The following is a 17471-nucleotide window of genomic DNA, read 5'->3' on the forward strand; positions in this document are numbered from 1 at the left end:
ATAAGTTTTCATGCCCAAGACCGGCCGGGATCTATGTTTTTCCCTCACAGACACTGCTACCGCTCACTCTCTTGACAACACACTCACTGACGTCACTCACTTTACGCTTGTGCATGATTCGCGGGCTAAATGTTCAAATTTGGAAAATGCAGAAAGATGTGCCCCGGATCGTGAAATTCGCCTACACGTATTTAGCATCTAATGCTGGAAAGAGCAGCGCTAAATGTTGTGTGTGTAATCGCACAATTGAGGAAAAGACTGGGACAACTTCAAACTTTAACAGACACCTGTCACGGATGTACCCAGAAAAGTAAGTAAAATGCTTTCCATTGGCTAACGTTAGCTTTTAAAAAAACTATTATTGACTAATGCATATATGATAATAAACAGAAGAAGCTATGGTTGGGCGACACACACACACATTCACTTGAACACATACAAACGCACTCACACTAAATCACTCGGTCACCCACTCCCTCACTCTCTCTCTCTCTCTCTCTCTCACTCTCACACACACACACACACACACACACACACACACTCACTCACACTTCCTCTCTCTCGGCATATCGTATTGATTTTTACGTTTTAAGTATTTTTAAAATACAGTGCCCTGTAAAATGCACGTTTCTGTCATTTTTGTTTAATGTAGAACCTCTTTAATACATTTGATCAGTTCTTTGAAGGTCCCAGAGTGGAGACATGTAGGCACTGGGAGCTCGAGACTCGACTCAGACTCGAATACGGGACTCGAGACTCGACTTGGACTCGAACTCTGGTAATGGTGACTCGACTTGGACTCGACTCGGACTCTTCTTTGGTGACTCGGACTTGGACTCGAACTCTGGTAATGGTGACTCGACTTGGACTCGACTCGGACTCTTCTTTGGTGACTCGGACTTGGACTCGGACTTGAACACTGGGACTCGAGACTCGACTCGGACTCGACAGTTGGTGACTCGACTACAACACTGCCTTCAGAAATCATTCTAATACGATGATTTGCTGCTCAACAAACATTTATGATTATTATCAATGTTCAAAAACTGCTGTGCTGCTTAATTTCACCTTTAATTTTGGCCAAAATGTGATAGGCTACCTTTTACAGTTTTTTACAGACGCTAGGACACATTTCTCAATACTTAGGTCACTTTTGCAAAACTCTTCACACAGTTCTCCTAACCAACTTTCATCTCGGCAAAGCAGTTCATTTCACATTTAAAATGCACTACAACTACCAAAACACTTTATTCAGGTCTCAAATCAACTCATTCTTCCAGAACACTAGCAAAGGTTGACAGCCGACAAACACACTTTGTCATCCACAAAACAATTACCTGAAAAACACTAACAACATGTAGCATTATACAGTGTTTTCTTATGAAAAACAAGGACACATCTCTGTTTATAATTCACTGCAATATATGTTACTGAAATGAATCAGACATGATGCAGAATTCGTCAATATTTTATGTTGTTTATTTATTTTTATAATTTTTTTATAATTCCAAAATACAAGAATTTGTATACACACCATCTACTGATACAGATACAATTCAATTGTTTTTATAGCATTTAATTTTAAGATTTAAAATATATTTCATTAAAATATTACTGTAGGAATGTAGCAAATTGCTGTCTTATTCAGTTTTGTATTATGTTATTGTTTTGAACATAAGTTTAACAGTTTTGAAAACAGTATGTAAGCATGTGCAAATTGGCCTGTAAGTACAAAGAGTTTTGGCAGTTGTTGTGTCTGAGTGAGAAAAGAATTCATGAAATTTGTGAGCTGTAGTCACTGAATGCATTTTGTGCCAAAGCAATGATAATTGATCCTCAGTTTAGCCCACATAGACTTCTGTTGTGCTCACTGTGTGAAGAGTTTTGCAAAAGTGACCTAAGTATTGAGAAATGTGTCCTAGCGTCTGTAAAAAACTGTAAGACAACTATTTTTATGCTTTCTGTTTCAGCTTTCACAGTTGGTGAAATGGATTATTTATTAATGCATTTATTTATTTATTTATACTAGGGATGCACCGATATGAAGATTTTGGCCAATACTGAAACCGATAATTGTTTATATTTGAAAGCCGATAACGTCTCGGGTTACGAGTGTAACCCTTGTTCCCTGAGTAAGGGAACGAGACGCTACGTCGGATGACGTGATGGGAACCCTCTGTATTTTTGTGTTCGTGAAGCACCTCTGTATCCAACCAATGAAAAGACGCGACGTCAGAGGCGGGTGACGTCACGGATCAGGAAGCTATAAAGCACACCTGAACACAAAGCACGCCAGCTTCTGTAGGTTGTCTGAAGCAAGCGCACCAGGTATGCAGGAGATACGGCCACGTGACGTAGCGTCTCGTTCCCTTACTCAGGGAACAAGGGTTACACTCGTAACCCGAGACGTTCCCTTTCGTGGGAACTATCGACGCTACGTCGGATGACGTGATGGGAACGCAATCCCAACTACGCCGTCTCTCCAAGTGTCTGGCTGCTATCTTGTAGCACCCTGGCCCCCGGAGTGATATTAAGGTGAAGATTGTAAAATCTGATAAAGGTGTGCTGGGATGACCATCCAGCCGCACCACAAATGTCGTCCATAGAGACACCAGATAGAAGAGCTCTGGACGCGGCCATACCTCTCGTGGAGTGAGCCCGCACCATCAAAGGACACGGGCGCCCCACCGTCTCATATGCAAGTGAGATGGCCTCGACCACCCACTTGCTCATCCGCTGTTTAGATGCTGGGCCCCCCTTCTTAGGGGACCCATAACACACAAACAATTGTTCTGTTTTTCTCCACAGGGCAGCTCTGTGGACATACGCATCTAATGCTCTTACAGGGCAAAGCAGATTCTTCCTTTCCTGATCCAAGTTTGCAAAAGGAGGCGGGCAGAAAGCCTCAAGTACAATGGGGCCTGGGACCCTCGTCGGAACCTTTGGAACATAGCCCGGCCTGGTATGCAAAAAGGCTTTCACCATACCAGGCGCAAACTCAAGACAAGATGGAGCTATTGACAGCGCTTGTAAATCACCAATTCTCTTCAAAGAAGAGACGGCCAAGAAGAAAGATAGTTTTAAGTGTCAGGAATTTGTCTGACACCTCCTCTATTGGCTCGAAGGGAGCCTCAGCCAGCCCTTGGAGCACAATAGTGAGGTCCCAGGTCGGGGTCTTTGTGCGCACCACAGGCCTCAACCTGAGTGCACCACGGAGGAAGCGTACTACTAGAGGGTCTCGACCCAGCGAGGAGCCCCTACAGGAATATGATGAGCCGAAATAGCGGCCACATATACTTTCAGCGTGGAAGGGGTTAAACCTTCCGAGAACTTTTCCTGAAGGAACCGAAGCACGTCTGAGACTGAAGAATGGACCGGGTCCAAATTATGTTGTTCACACCACACAGAGAACAATTTCCATTTGTATAAGTACAACTTCCTCGTGGAGGGAGCTCTGGAATGAAGGATGGTCTCCACAACCTCAGTTGGGAGACCAGATCCTATGAGCCTTGCCCCCTCAGGGGCCAGGCCCACAGTTTCCACATTTCTGGGCGGGGATGGAGAATCGTGCCGCCCACTTGAGACAGGAGATCCTGCCTGAGGGGAAGCTCTAAGGGAGAGCCGTGCAGAAGAGACATTATGTCCGAAAACCATATTCTGGTCGGCCAGTAAGGGGCCACCAATATTAGGTCGACCTTCTCCTGGCGAACCTTTTCCAGAACTCCCGGGAGCATTGAGACTGGGGGAAATGCATACAGACGTAGCCTCGGCCACGCCTGTAGCATGGCATCCAGCCCTAGAGGTGCTGGGTGTTGAAGTGAGTACCACAGAGGACACTGAGCTGACTCCTCTGTGGCAAAAAGATCGACTTGAGCTCGACCGAAAGTTTTCCATATTAACTCCACCACCTTGGTGTGGAGTTTCCATTCCCCCGATCTCGTGCCCTGCCTCGACAGGGCGTCCGCTCCCACATTCAACCGCCCGGGGATGTAGGCTGCTCTCAGCGAGAGGAGCTTTCCCTGGGACCAGAGGAGGATGCGACTGGCCAACTTTGATAATGGGCGAGACCGCAAACCCCCCTGATGGTTGATATACGAGACCACCGTAGTGTTGTCCGTTCGGACCAGCACATGATGGTCTCTCAGGTCGGGAGGAAGTGTTTCAGTGCAGAAGCACCGCCATCATCTCCAGCCGATTTATGTGCCAGGAGAGCTGATGGTCCTCCCAAAGACCCTGAGCCGAGCGACCACTCATGATCGCCCCCAGCCCGTGAGGGAAGCATCTGTCGTAAGCATTACACGACGACCAGAAGTCCCCAGCACGGGTCCCTGGGTTAGGAACCAAGGCTTCTTCCACATGACCAGAGCACGAAGGCATCGCCGCGTGACTTTGATCATGCGAAAAGGATTTCCCCTCGGGGGAAAACCCCTTGGTCCTGAGCCACCACTGTAAGGGTCTCATGTGCAGGAGGCCAAAAGTAATGACGTTGGACGCAGCTGCCATCAGACCCAACAGTCTCTGACACTGTTTTACAGTGAGTGACTGGCCTAATTTCACCCCTTTCACGGCCCCGAGAATGGAACTCACACGAGCAGGGGACAACTGCGCCTGCATCGTGGTGGAATCCCAGATTACACCTAAATAGTTTGCAACCTGACTTGGGACCAGCACACTCTTTTTGGCGTTGAGCCTCAGCCCAAGCCTTTTCATGTGCGACAGAACAACATCTCGATGTTGAACTGCCAATTGTTCTGTTTGAGCTAGTATCAACCAATCGTCGATATAGTTCAGCACGCGGATGCCCTGGAGTCTCAGCGGAGCCAGTGCTGCATCCACGCACTTCGTGAACGTGCGGGGTGAGAGGGATAGGCCGAACGGAAGAACCCTGTATTGGTAAGCTTCGCCCCCGAAAGCAAACCTGAGGAACTTCCTGTGTGAAGGATGGATGGATACATGAAAGTATGCGTCTTTCAGATCTATCGCTACAAACCAGTCCTCGGACCTGATCTGAGGGATGATCTGTCTGAGTGTAAGCATTTTGAACTTCAACTTCCTTACTGATCGATTTAACACACGTAAATCTATGATCGGACGCAACCCTCCATCCTTCTTCGGAACAATGAAGTAGCGGCTGTAAAGCCCGACATTTTGCTGGGAGGGGAAACCCTTTCTATAGCCCCTTTTTGCAAAAGCGTCGTTACTTCTTGCTCCATCACCAGAGACTGCTCTGGGGTTACCACCGTAGGAAGCACCCCATTGAACTTGGGCGGTCGTGAACCGAACTGAATTCTGTAGCCCTGTTCTACCATGAGCAGTACCCACTTCGAAACATTCGGGAGATTTTTCCACTCTTCCAAATATTCTACTAAGGGAACCAGTCTCTCGAGACTGGTCTCTGGTGTTTTTGAGCACTTGGCTCGTCCATCTGACGCGGCGCACCGGCAGACAGGCGAATCACGTGCTGGCCAACCCTCCTCGGAGGATCGGCGGAGACCGCTGTGCCCTGACGCACGCTGGGTGGCAGGGTTGACAGAACGGTCCCCTGAGGGCACCGGGAGGGACCCGATATCCGAATCCCCCGGAGGGCGCTGCCCTCGAGAGATCCTGCACTATAAAGGTCAGGACCTCTTCTTTGAAGCCTTCCGGGAGATAATGACGGTCCTCAGATCCGTCCTACCTCCGGAAGGCTTCGCCTGTGCCACCCGCCCCGGCCCCCAAATCTTTGTGGGGGAGCGCGGGAGGCGACACTGGCTCTTTGTTGCACCCTGTGTGCTGAGGAGCTGGCTGTCGGCCGAGGCTGCTCCCGCCCAGCAGCCTCGGGGGATGAGAGCGGCGGGGAATAATTTTAGAAAATGCCGCTGTCTGCTTTCGTGTCTCCTGAAACCTGTCGACGACAGTTGACACTGCGTCGCCGAACAGGCCATCAGGAGACAGCGGCGCGTCCATGAGAACATTTTTATCTCTCTCCTTGATGTCTGAGAGGTTGAGCCAGAGATGCCTCTCCGTGGCCACCAGGGCTGCCATAGAGCGGCCGATGGATTTGGCCGTCTCCTTGGTGGCCCGGAGAGCTAAATCTGTTGCCTTTCTGAGCTCGTGAATAGCCTCAAAGGACGCTTCCCCAGTGTCATCAATTTCCCCCAGCAGGTCGGCTTGGTATGCCTGTAAGATAGACATGGTATGAAGGCATGCCGCCGCCTGACCTGCCGCCGAATAAGCCTTGCCCACCAAGCTGGAAGTTGTCTTTAGGGGCTTGGTGGGCAGCGTCGGGTCTTAAGGGACGATGTGGGCTCGGGTGAGAGATGGCTCGCGAGCGTCTCCTCGACCCGAGGCATCGCCCCATAGCCGTGACGTTTCAGCCCAACTATATTGCTATATAGTGACGTCTGCGGGCTGTACAGTCTGTATTGTACTGGCCTCTTCCACGACCTCGACACCTCGGTGTGGAGGTCGGGAAAAAACGGCAGACCCCGGCGCTGAGGTAGTGACCGCGCGGGAAGAAACCTTTCATCAAGCTTACTTTTTGGTTTATTTTCAGCTTTTTCCGCGGGCCAGTCGATTTTTAACTTTTCTACTGCCCTGGTCACTACCTCTAATAGCTCCTCATAAGCAGGGGATGAGGATGGCGGTTCCTCATCGACGCTCTCCACATCAACCTCCTCGGAGGAAGATATGTTAAGCATCGGTGCCTCTCTTCGGGGGAAGAAACCGCTACGCGTGCTTCCGCCACCAAAGAAGAGACACTGGGTCTAGCAGGTAAGGGAAGCGATAGGGCAGTGCCCGTCTCTTCCCCCTCTGCTAGATCCATCTGTGAACCCCACGAGTGCAGCCTTCGCTGTGCCTCGGCAACAGCGGGACCAGACCCGCGGGGGGAACACTCGCCTCGGCGCCCTCCTCAAAGAGCGCCCGGCGAGATCGCAGCACTCTGAGGGTGAGCTGATCGCAGTGTACACAGACGGCTCCCTCGAGAGCCGCCTGTGCATGCTCAACCCCCAGGCATTTCACACACATGTCGTGTGAATCTCCTGTCACTATGTAGCGTGGACAAGGAGGAGTACACTTTTTAAACTGTTGCTGCTTTTCCGCCATAATGCTTTTTGTCTTATTTTTGTGCTTTGAAACTCTTGTCCTCGGACGAAGAGATCACTGTGTGAATATGTATATATATATATCAGACAGACAACAATAAATAAGACAGACAAGATACAGAGAACGCTTGCTGAAGACAACAGAAGCTGGCGTGCTTTGTGTTCAGGTGTGCTTTATAGCTTCCTGATCCGTGACGTCACCCGCCTCTGACGTCGCGTCTTTTCATTGGTTGGATACAGAGGTGCTTCACGAACACAAAAATACAGAGGGTTCCCATCACGTCATCCGACGTAGCGTCGATAGTTCCCACGAAAGGGAACCGATATATTGGCAATTAAATCTAAATCAAATTTTTTATATAATTTTTGAGAGCCTGATTACAAAATCAAAAGTCTCATCATTAACAGTCATGTCCCAAGAACACAATTATAATGTTCTCATTTAATTTTATGTAGCCGATATGACAGACTTGCGCTGCACATGTTGAACTTAACTGGATTTTCATTTTCGAAGACTCCAATCATATTTCATGCAATTCAAATCATCATGGTGAACAGTGCACATCTGAAGTGTCTCAGCTGAAGGAAATAATCCATTATATATCAGCTTTTAGTATATCGGCCAAATTTTCTTATTGGGCCGATAATGATAACGTTAAAAATGAACATATATCAACCGATACTGATATGGTGGCCGATATATCATGCATCCCTAATTTATACATGAATTTTTTTCATTGCAATTAAATGCATTTGTTTATTTATGCAATTATTTATAGAGATGCATCGATATATTGGCTAATAATCGGTATCGGCCGATAAAAGCAAATTTTCACACTATCAGCTATCGGCCGATAGTCAGTGCCGATATATCCTGTCAATCAAAAGAGGATATGTTTACATTTTTATGTTTATAAATTCTACCAGTTAAAGTTGATGAAATGGAGAAAATAAAGTTTTTATTTGCGTTTCTTTCAAAATATAATAATTAAAAAAATAATGATTCATTACTAATTATAATGAAATTATTATTAATTTAAAAGGAGGTTTAAAAAGCAGAACCCCCAAACTATCGTTTCGTTATTGGTATCACTCTGAATGATTGCTATCGGTATGAGAAATTTAGTTTCGGTGCATCACTAATTATTTATTAGGTTAATTATGCATTAAATGTTAATGCATTTATTTATTTGTTTGTATTTATTTATGCATTTATTTATTCATTACATTATTTTGTATGCCTAAAATGGTTGCCTAGATGAAGCAGGTCCCAATATTCGTTAATTATTGTTCTCCCATATGTCAAATGCGGTTTTACCAAGTCTATTTTGCCTCTTTGACCAGCATTATTCTTGTTTTTCTCTTTCAGCTCTTTGACTGTGTGAGGAATTACATGCTGGAGCATCTGGCAGGATGAAAAAGATCGATTGCACACCGACAGACTCCCTGGGGACTGTGAGTGCATTTCAGTACTCCTGTAGTTTCACTGTATAAAGTGTAAATGAGGAATACATTCGCATAATGGGAATCTTGGGAATGGGGTGAAGCAATTTTATTAAATTCCTCTAATTTGTCATAGAGAAAGTCTGTAGTGGTGGAACAGCCTGCACTCTTACCGTATGTTCTCTACTGTTGTTGTTTTTTTATTGCAATCATTCTTTGCCTCTGAGGTCTGATGACTCATTCTGGGAGTAATATGTAATATTCAAGACTTTGTGAGGAAAAACGGTTTGCGGATGAAATGCACCTCTGATTTGACTCATTACAGAACGACAGCACCAGAAGCAATTACACTACCTCATTTAAAGTCAAAATGAAATCAAAGGAGCTCTATTTACTTTCTTAATACATCTTTCTTATTGTGAATGATTCATCGGGTCCACGTTATTCCCTAAAAACGTTTTCCTGTATAACCTTTCCATAAAATAATTTACAATAAATTCCTGATGGATAAAATCAAATCCCATAATATACGTTCACTGCTAAAAGTATTTTTTCCCCCACATTTACACATTTACTTGAGAAGCAAAATGACTTAAGATGTTAAGTCTTACTTCATGAAAAATGTCTCATAATTGAGTGAGTTTATGCTTAAAACAAGGGGAGAAAATGGGGTCAGAAAAGTAAACTTAATTCAAAGGGAAAATTTGTTTATTTTTCTGACCACATTGGCAGATATATTTTATTATTTTCAGCAAAAACCCAGTTAGTTTTCATACTTTGAGACTTAATATCTTTGGGAATTTGTATTTGCTTCTCAAGTAAGTGTATTTTGATTAAAGAATGTTTAGATATTTATAGTGGAAAACAAGACAATAATACTGAGTAGGATATTTTTTTGTAAATTTAAGGAAATTGGTTGCCAATGCCATTTCATTGTGACTTTAAATTCATCAATACTTTAAAGCGAACCTATAGTGCCCCTTTCACAAGATGTAATATAAGTCTCTGATCTCTCCAGAATGTGTCTGTGAAGTTTCAGCTCAAAATCCCCCACAGATCATTTATTATAGCTTGTCAAATTTGCCCCTATTTGGGTGTGAGCAAAAACACGCCGTTTTTGTGTGTGTCCCTTTAAATGCAAATGAGCTGCTGCTCCCGCCCCCTTCCAAGGAGAGGGCGGAGCTTTAACAGCTCAACAACAACAAAGCTGGAGAATCTCACGCAGCCAAAATGATGACAGTGTTCAGCCTTACATTGTTCAAACCGGAGTCGACACTGGTGGAGAGAATGGTTACTGGATAGGTTTATGTTGATTTTACTCATCAACTAGCATGTGCCGTCATGTTAATCTTTTTTGAAGCAGTCCGGGATAAAATGACGACATGGCAACAACAACAAGGACCCCTTTAAATACTTCATATTTAAATATGTTTGCCCATATAATTCACAATCAGCTCAATTGGTCTGTGCACCCGCTGCTAAATGGAGCACTGTGTTTTGAAGGTGTTCTGGTCAGCCATGTGATTTGTGATGGAAGAGTGTGTCACCATTGGACAGCTTTAATGTGACAGAGAGGTGTAAGATCAACAGACCCGTCACATTCTCACTCCCCACGTCACTTTCTGCATCGCCAGGAAGCATCAACGTCAAGCGTGACCAGCAGTGCAGCTGCAGATCATTTGTAATGTATTAAATGAGGGCGCACAGCACCACGAGCAAGGACGAGTGCGTTTGCGCCGACAGACTTTAAGTGCTTTTATAATTACGTCTCCAAATGGGATCTCAGAGCGAAGGTGCACTGAGTCAAGTTGGAGGGTGACTTCCGGTAGAAATGAAAAATCCTTCTAGACAGCAATAAGAGAAAAATTGTAAGTCTCTTGCTTTTCAGATTTCCTTATTTGTGAGGAAAATGTCCCCCAGTAATCTCACATGTGAGCTTCAGAAGAGAACCTTATTTTAAATTGAGATCTTAAATATGAACTCAAACATTTCTTCAAACCAAATGATCTGATTATTTTTATAGCTCTATACTCTTACTGTACATCAATCACAGCCTGATTAGTGTGTATCATGGTTATTATCGTTAACTAAAACTAAAACCATAAAAACTTGAAATAAAATAAACAATAAATGAAATAAAAAAATAAATATAAAAGTTATTTTATTTCAGCTTTTTTCCAAGGCAACATTTCTCATTTTTGTTTAATGTAAGTTGAAGTACTGAAATAAATAAAACTAAACTATTATTTTTAACTTAAGTTAACATGAACTAAGAATGAACAATACTTATAAAATATAAACTTAATAAACTTAAAAAAATGTATTTGTTACTGTTAGTTAATGCATTGTAATCTAACATGAACATTTTTATTAACTAATATTTAACAAAGATTAATAAATGTTGTAAATATATATATATATATATATATATATATATATATATATATATATATATATATATATATATATATATATATATACAGTGTGTCCCATACATTGACTAGACTGTGGCGGCCCGCCATATTCTAATTTGTCCCGCCACAGTCTCAGAATGAAACGGAAATTAGGTTTGTCGCGATATATAAATTACCGTCTGATAATTGCGCTCTTTTATATGGCAAAAGTGGGAGACATAGAGCAAAATAAGTAGACTAGCACCAATTAAGTGTTCCTGTACTATATTCACAGTCATCTGAAGCCATTCCATAGCTTCATGTGAGGGACAGAAGAAATATACATCGATAAGTTCACGGTCAGAAACTTGTCTTCCCTCCGCTACAGCTGTCAATCATTCAGCACTCAAACAGCGCGTCACGTTCGGTAACGACAGTCAGGACGGTAAAACTCTCCAATATGATATATTCCCATTATAATACTTGATATGTATATAAAGAGCTGCGGATTTGCATAAAATGACTGTATCTTGCTGGAGTTTATTGCTGTTTCTGAACGATGTCATCATTCTGGCTACAGGATGTCTGTTAGATCGCACAACACAAGGACTATGAATTCGTGTCACACGCACAATAACTGGAATTTAAAAATGAAAGAACCATATGATTAATAAACTGTTAGATACAGTCAGATGTAAACAGGGATTCTCTTTGTACCGTGAACTTTTCAATGCGCAGCACAACTGCGCGCTCTGACTCGATATTGCTTCGAGCGCATCATTCTGCACCCGGGATGCGCATTAGCGGTTTGTGCTGCTGATTTGAAGCGTTTCATGTTATCATGGTTTTGCACACTGAAAGATTATTAATAGCCTATTTTGTTCTGTCGTATCTATAGCTTGTTGCCCCATTAAAAAGCTGCACAATACATTTAAAATAAGCACCTTTTAATGTTACATTAATATAAATACATTTAATTATTTACATATAAATCTAATATAAATCGTTTTTTCATTTCAGAATACAAATAGTAATTTTAAACTTTTTATTAACATTTGGATTTATAAAATTACTGTGCAAAGTTTTTAGGCTAGAATATTTTTTTGCTGCTGAATTATATACTCACCTAGTTTACTTATTTATTTATTGGTCAGCTTATGAATATATTTTTATTCATTGTTATTTTTCTCTATAATGAGATGGTGTGTTTAGTGCATTCTGGATTGGTTAACAAATCAAAGATACAGGCTCCCACTAATAAATTAATTCAACAAAGGTAACCATACATATTTTAATGGTTTAAATGTGTGCTCTACATTCATTTAGCCTACTATATGTTGTGTACATGACTAATGTGCCCCACCATCACCAGTAAATAAATTACTTTTAGAGCACAAAATTGTTTACAAGAGAACAAATTTCTTTATTGATCTAGTCACATAATTTTGCTCTCAGAATACACCAGATTTATGCATTCAAATTTAAAATGTACAAAATTTTCCTCCGGGGGGGCATGCCCCCGGACCCCCTAGAGGAACCGATGTCCACCCACCACAGTCTCACAAAATCCTGTGGGAAACACTGATATATATATATATATATTTATATATAAATATATATATTTATATAATATATATATTTATATATAATATATATACATATATATATATATATATATATATATTTATATATATACAGTATATATATATATATATATATATTTCTATTCCTTAAAAGGGATTTTAGGAGAAACATTGTTTACGCCATTAAATAAAAAATAAAAAGGTAATTGTGACTTTTATCTCTCAAAAATGCAAGATATAAACTCACAATTGCGGATTATAAAGTCAGAATTACATCATAAAAACTTGCAATTACACTCAAATCTGACTTTATAACTCATAATTCTGACTTTGTAATTCACAATTCTGACTTTATATCACGCAATTCTGAATTTATAATTCGCAATTCTGACTTTATAACTCGCAATTCTGACTTTGTAATTCGCAATTCTGACTTTATATCTCGCAATTCTGACTTTATATCTCGCAATTCTGACTTTATATCTCGCAATTCTGACTTTGTAACTCGCAATTCTGACTTTATAACTCGCAATTCTGACTTTATAACTCGCAATTCTGACTTTATATCTCGCAATTCTGACTTTGTAACTCGCAATTCTGACTTTATAACTCGCAATTCTGACTTTATATCTCGCAATTCTGACTTTGTAACTCGCAATTCTGACTTTATAGCTCGCAATTCTGACTTTATATCTCGCAATTCTGACTTTATATCACGCACTTCTGACTTTGTAATTCGCAATTCTGACTTTATATCACGCACTTCTGACTTTGTAATTCGCAATTCTGACTTTATATCTCGCAATTCTGACTTTATATCACGCAATTCTGAATTTGTAATTTGCAATTCTGACTTTATAACTCGCAATTCTGACTTTATAACTCGCAATTCTGACTTTATAACTCGCAATTCTGACTTTATAACTCGCAATTCTGAATTTGTAATTCGCAATTCTGACTTTATAACTCGCAATTCTGACTTTGTAATTCGCAATTCTGACTTTATATCTCGCAATTCTGACTTTATATCTCGCAATTCTGACTTTATAGCTCGCAATTCTGACTTTATATCTCGCAATTCTGTCTTTATATCACGCACTTCTGACTTTGTAATTTGCAATTCTGACTTTATATCTCGCAATTCTGACTTTATATCTCACAATTCTGACTTTATAGCTCGCAATTCTGACTTTATAGCTCGCAATTCTGACTTTATAGCTCGCAATTCTGACTTTATATCTCGCAATTCTGACTTTATATCACGCACTTCTGACTTTGTAATTCGCAATTCTGACTTTATATCATGCAATTCTGAATTTGTAATTTGCAATTCTGACTTTATATCTCGCAATTCTGACTTTATAACTCGCAATTCTGACTTTATAACTCGCAATTCTGACTTTATGGGCCCTAAAATACACCCGGTGCAATGCGACGCAAGGCGCAGCGCAAGTGTGTTTGCTAGTTTGCGTCCGGCGCCGTTCGCGTTTTCCCGTTCAGCACCACGTCCTTAAATTAGTAAATGCATTTGCGCCAGTTAGTGCGCCCATGGGCGTGCTGGTCTAAAAAAGAGGTGTGTTCAGCCGCATTGCCGGCGCATTGCTATTTTAAGGAGCTGAAAATAGACTGCGCAATAGACCAACTCAAACCTGGTCTAAAGTCTAAAGTCAATGGCGCAATATTTTTTTGTTAGAGCGCGTTGGTAGAAACTGCACCTCTGGGCGCGTCCACAGTGCGCGTTGACTTTGCTTATTACGCACAGGGATACGCATCACACAAATATGCCAAATATTAAAAACAAAAGGATTACAGTGTAAAAGAATATTATTGTGTAGGCTACATAAATATAAAAATGTAATGATGAATAGTCATTGTGTGTATTAGAATTAGGATACCTATTTTCAATTCAGCCTATTACTACTTATAATGATGAACGAAACTGGCTAATTAATTGAACAATCGTGCCAACACACACACATATTAACTGACTGATCGCGCGGAGCTATTTGAAAGCCTGCATCCAACGCAGACGACTGAAAGATTGACTGGCCACTTAACAGGTAATTTCAGCAAAACATCACGCGTTGAACTCCTCAGTTGAATCGGTGTGTTTAATAAGTCAATGTATTTTATAATGTTATATGTTATATAATATATAATTATATAATATATATAATGTTATATCCTGCTTGTCCCGTAGATGATCTGCTCGCGCGCTTTAACTTTGCGCACGAGCAGATCAGTTTCTTCGCTTGAAAAGCGTTCAGCTTTTCCGCCAACAAATTCCGGTATGTAAATAGCAATCCGCCATGGCGCGAGCGCATCTCGCTCTTAAAGGGAAGGGGAGATGACACTCTGATTGGTTTATTGAACGTTACGCCCATTACTCATTAAGAGAATAGGGACAACCCATTTCAAAAATGCGCCCCGGCGCACGGACCGTTTTTCCGTCGTTAAAATAGCAAAAGTGGATTTGGACACGCCCTGAGTGCACCTGCGCAGTGCACTTTACACTTTGCGTTTAGATCGTTTAAATAGGGCCCTATAACTCGCAACTCTGACTTTATATCTCACAATTCTGACTTTATAACTCGCAACTCTGACTTTATATCTCACAATTCTGACTTTTATAACACAATTTTGACTTTTTTCCTCAAAATTGCATGATATAAAGTCAGAATTGTGTGATATAAAGTCAGAATTGTGTGATATAAAATCAGAATTGCAAGTTATGAAAGTCAGATTTGCGAGATTATATCATGCAATTCTGACTTTATATCTCGCAAAAAGAAGCTTCCATAGAAACACTTGAACCAAAGTTGATATATAAGTAAAACTTAATGGAGAGCTCCATTAATACTCCCAAGCTTTGAAAAAGCAACCTCTGAGCAATAAAAGCCAATAGAATAGCTTCTCATAAGTCATTGGAAGCCTTAATTGCTTTCCATCTCTTATTTTATTGTTCATTCTGTATCTTTAATGTTTGGTATATTGAATCATCTAGAGCGCAGCAGCAATGTACCACTGTTTTCCTTAATCAACTCTCTCCGCCGTGTTGCTTTGCCATCGGTGCGCAGTTATTGGCTGATTCTTGTAAAGGGCACATCCTGTTTTTTCAGACAGTGGTTGACAATATGCCCTTTTGACAAAAGCTAATATTCAGAGGTTTGCGTTTATCCGTACACAGGCATGTCATGTAGCATCTGTCTGTCAAATAGACGTCAGCATCCTTTTATCCGCACACACACACATTTCTACTGACCTCAGAGCAGTACATTAGCCGTGGTGAGGAGTCCCACGTGTTTGATCGCATCCTGATAGCTCCTGATTCAATCAATCCGATCTGATTAACAGTAATAGAAGAAGATCTTACCAGTAGTGGCCTGAAATTTTCAGAGATCAAAAGACTGCAACACAGCATCTGCCTTTCAAACGCACTCAGCAGCCCACTTATCAAACAAACGCTCTTCCTGTATCTTTTTAATAGAAAATGATTATGGTGTTCTTTTGCATAAATGTACGCAAAATGACACTTGCCACGATCATCTTAGTCGGGTAAATCTCACGAAAACATGTCCAGGTTTCATTTTACCTCTAATTTCAAAAGGGAAATTATATATATATATATATATATATATATATATATATATATATATATATATATATATATATTTGTTTAAATTTCTTTATCTTTATATATATATATATATATATATATATATATATATATATATATATATATATATATATATATATATAAAATAAAGAAATTGAAACCAATGTTTTGAATATATTTTTTTAGACAGACAATTTATCTATGAAAACAATTTATTTATTCATTTTAATTTATTTATTTAATTAGACACATTTATTAGGACATACCCCTGCATTACATTATATATATATATATATATATAAATTGACAATAATTTTTTTAAATTAAAATCAACATAAATTAAAGCAGTAAAACCTATGCTGTATTAATATATGCTTAAAAATAGGCAGAAATTTTCTTTATGCAAAGATTATTTAAAATTATTATTATTTTTTTTATTTGTTTAGAAAAATGATTATGGTGTTCTTTCGCGCAGTCTTATTCTCGTAAATCTCAAGAAAACTTGTCCAGGTCACATTTTACCTATAAATTCAAAAAGGAAGTGTGTGTAATGGGTGTGAAAAATGGAAGAAAAAATAAATAATTGTTTACATAAAGAAATTGAAACCTGTATGTTTAGGACCATGTAGATTTTTTTATGTTGATTTATTTAGACTTATTTAATATTTCACATACCCCTGCATTACATTACTGTGATGTGCATGTCTGGATGGTTTTCTTTTGATATTTTTTAATAGTGAGTCATTACAGCAAAATTGACTACAATATAATTTTTATTTAATAGAATAATAAATTAAAGCTGTGCAACCTATGCTGTATAAATAATGCTCTCACAAATAGGCAGCATTTTCTTTATGCAGAGATGATTTATTTATTTATTTAGATCTTTGGTGAAGTATAGTTTTTGGCAGGTTACGTGAGATTCACCCAGTCACGTGACCTCATTTGTGGTTGAAATTTCACCAGCGCCTAAGGGCAGCATGGAATAACAATGCCGATACTTTCACATAGTGCTTCTGTGAGATATTGAGAGATCTGTATGCATACCAGGCTGTGTCATTCTTTCCGTGCTGTAGTCGGGCGCTGTCTAATCGCAGCAGTGTGGACATGTGCGTACATCCCCTCTGGTGGTGGCAGAGATTGTTTCGCCGCTGCTGCAGTACATTAGGCTCAGGCCCTGACGGCTGTCTGGATGACACACTTGGAAGGCTGCTTGTGTACGAGCTGCAGTAATGGGGCAAGGGCGCCCACACACTGCAGAAGCCACAAAGTCGAATAGCCTGTCAAAGACAAGCCGGCTCGGCATACTAGATCTGACTGTGTACCCTTCACCCATCCCTGCCACTTACTA

At 40.7% G+C, this 17471-nt stretch overlaps 1 protein-coding gene across 2 annotated transcripts in view; it reads left to right on the forward strand.

Moving 5' to 3' along the window:
- Window positions 1-8483: 8483 nt before the first annotated feature.
- LOC137028485 (3',5'-cyclic-AMP phosphodiesterase 4D-like) overlaps window positions 8484-17471 on the forward strand; it is a 279536-nt gene continuing 270548 nt past the window's right edge. For both annotated transcript variants that reach the window (XM_067397315.1, XM_067397316.1), the window contains exon 1: window positions 8484-8540. In XM_067397315.1, the coding sequence (XP_067253416.1) occupies window positions 8499-8540 (42 nt within the window). In that variant the 5' untranslated portion in view covers window positions 8484-8498. The remainder of the gene's footprint in view (window positions 8541-17471) is intronic.

This window comes from Chanodichthys erythropterus, chromosome 10, assembly GCF_024489055.1.
Source record: "Chanodichthys erythropterus isolate Z2021 chromosome 10, ASM2448905v1, whole genome shotgun sequence".
Taxonomy (NCBI): domain Eukaryota; kingdom Metazoa; phylum Chordata; class Actinopteri; order Cypriniformes; family Xenocyprididae; genus Chanodichthys; species Chanodichthys erythropterus.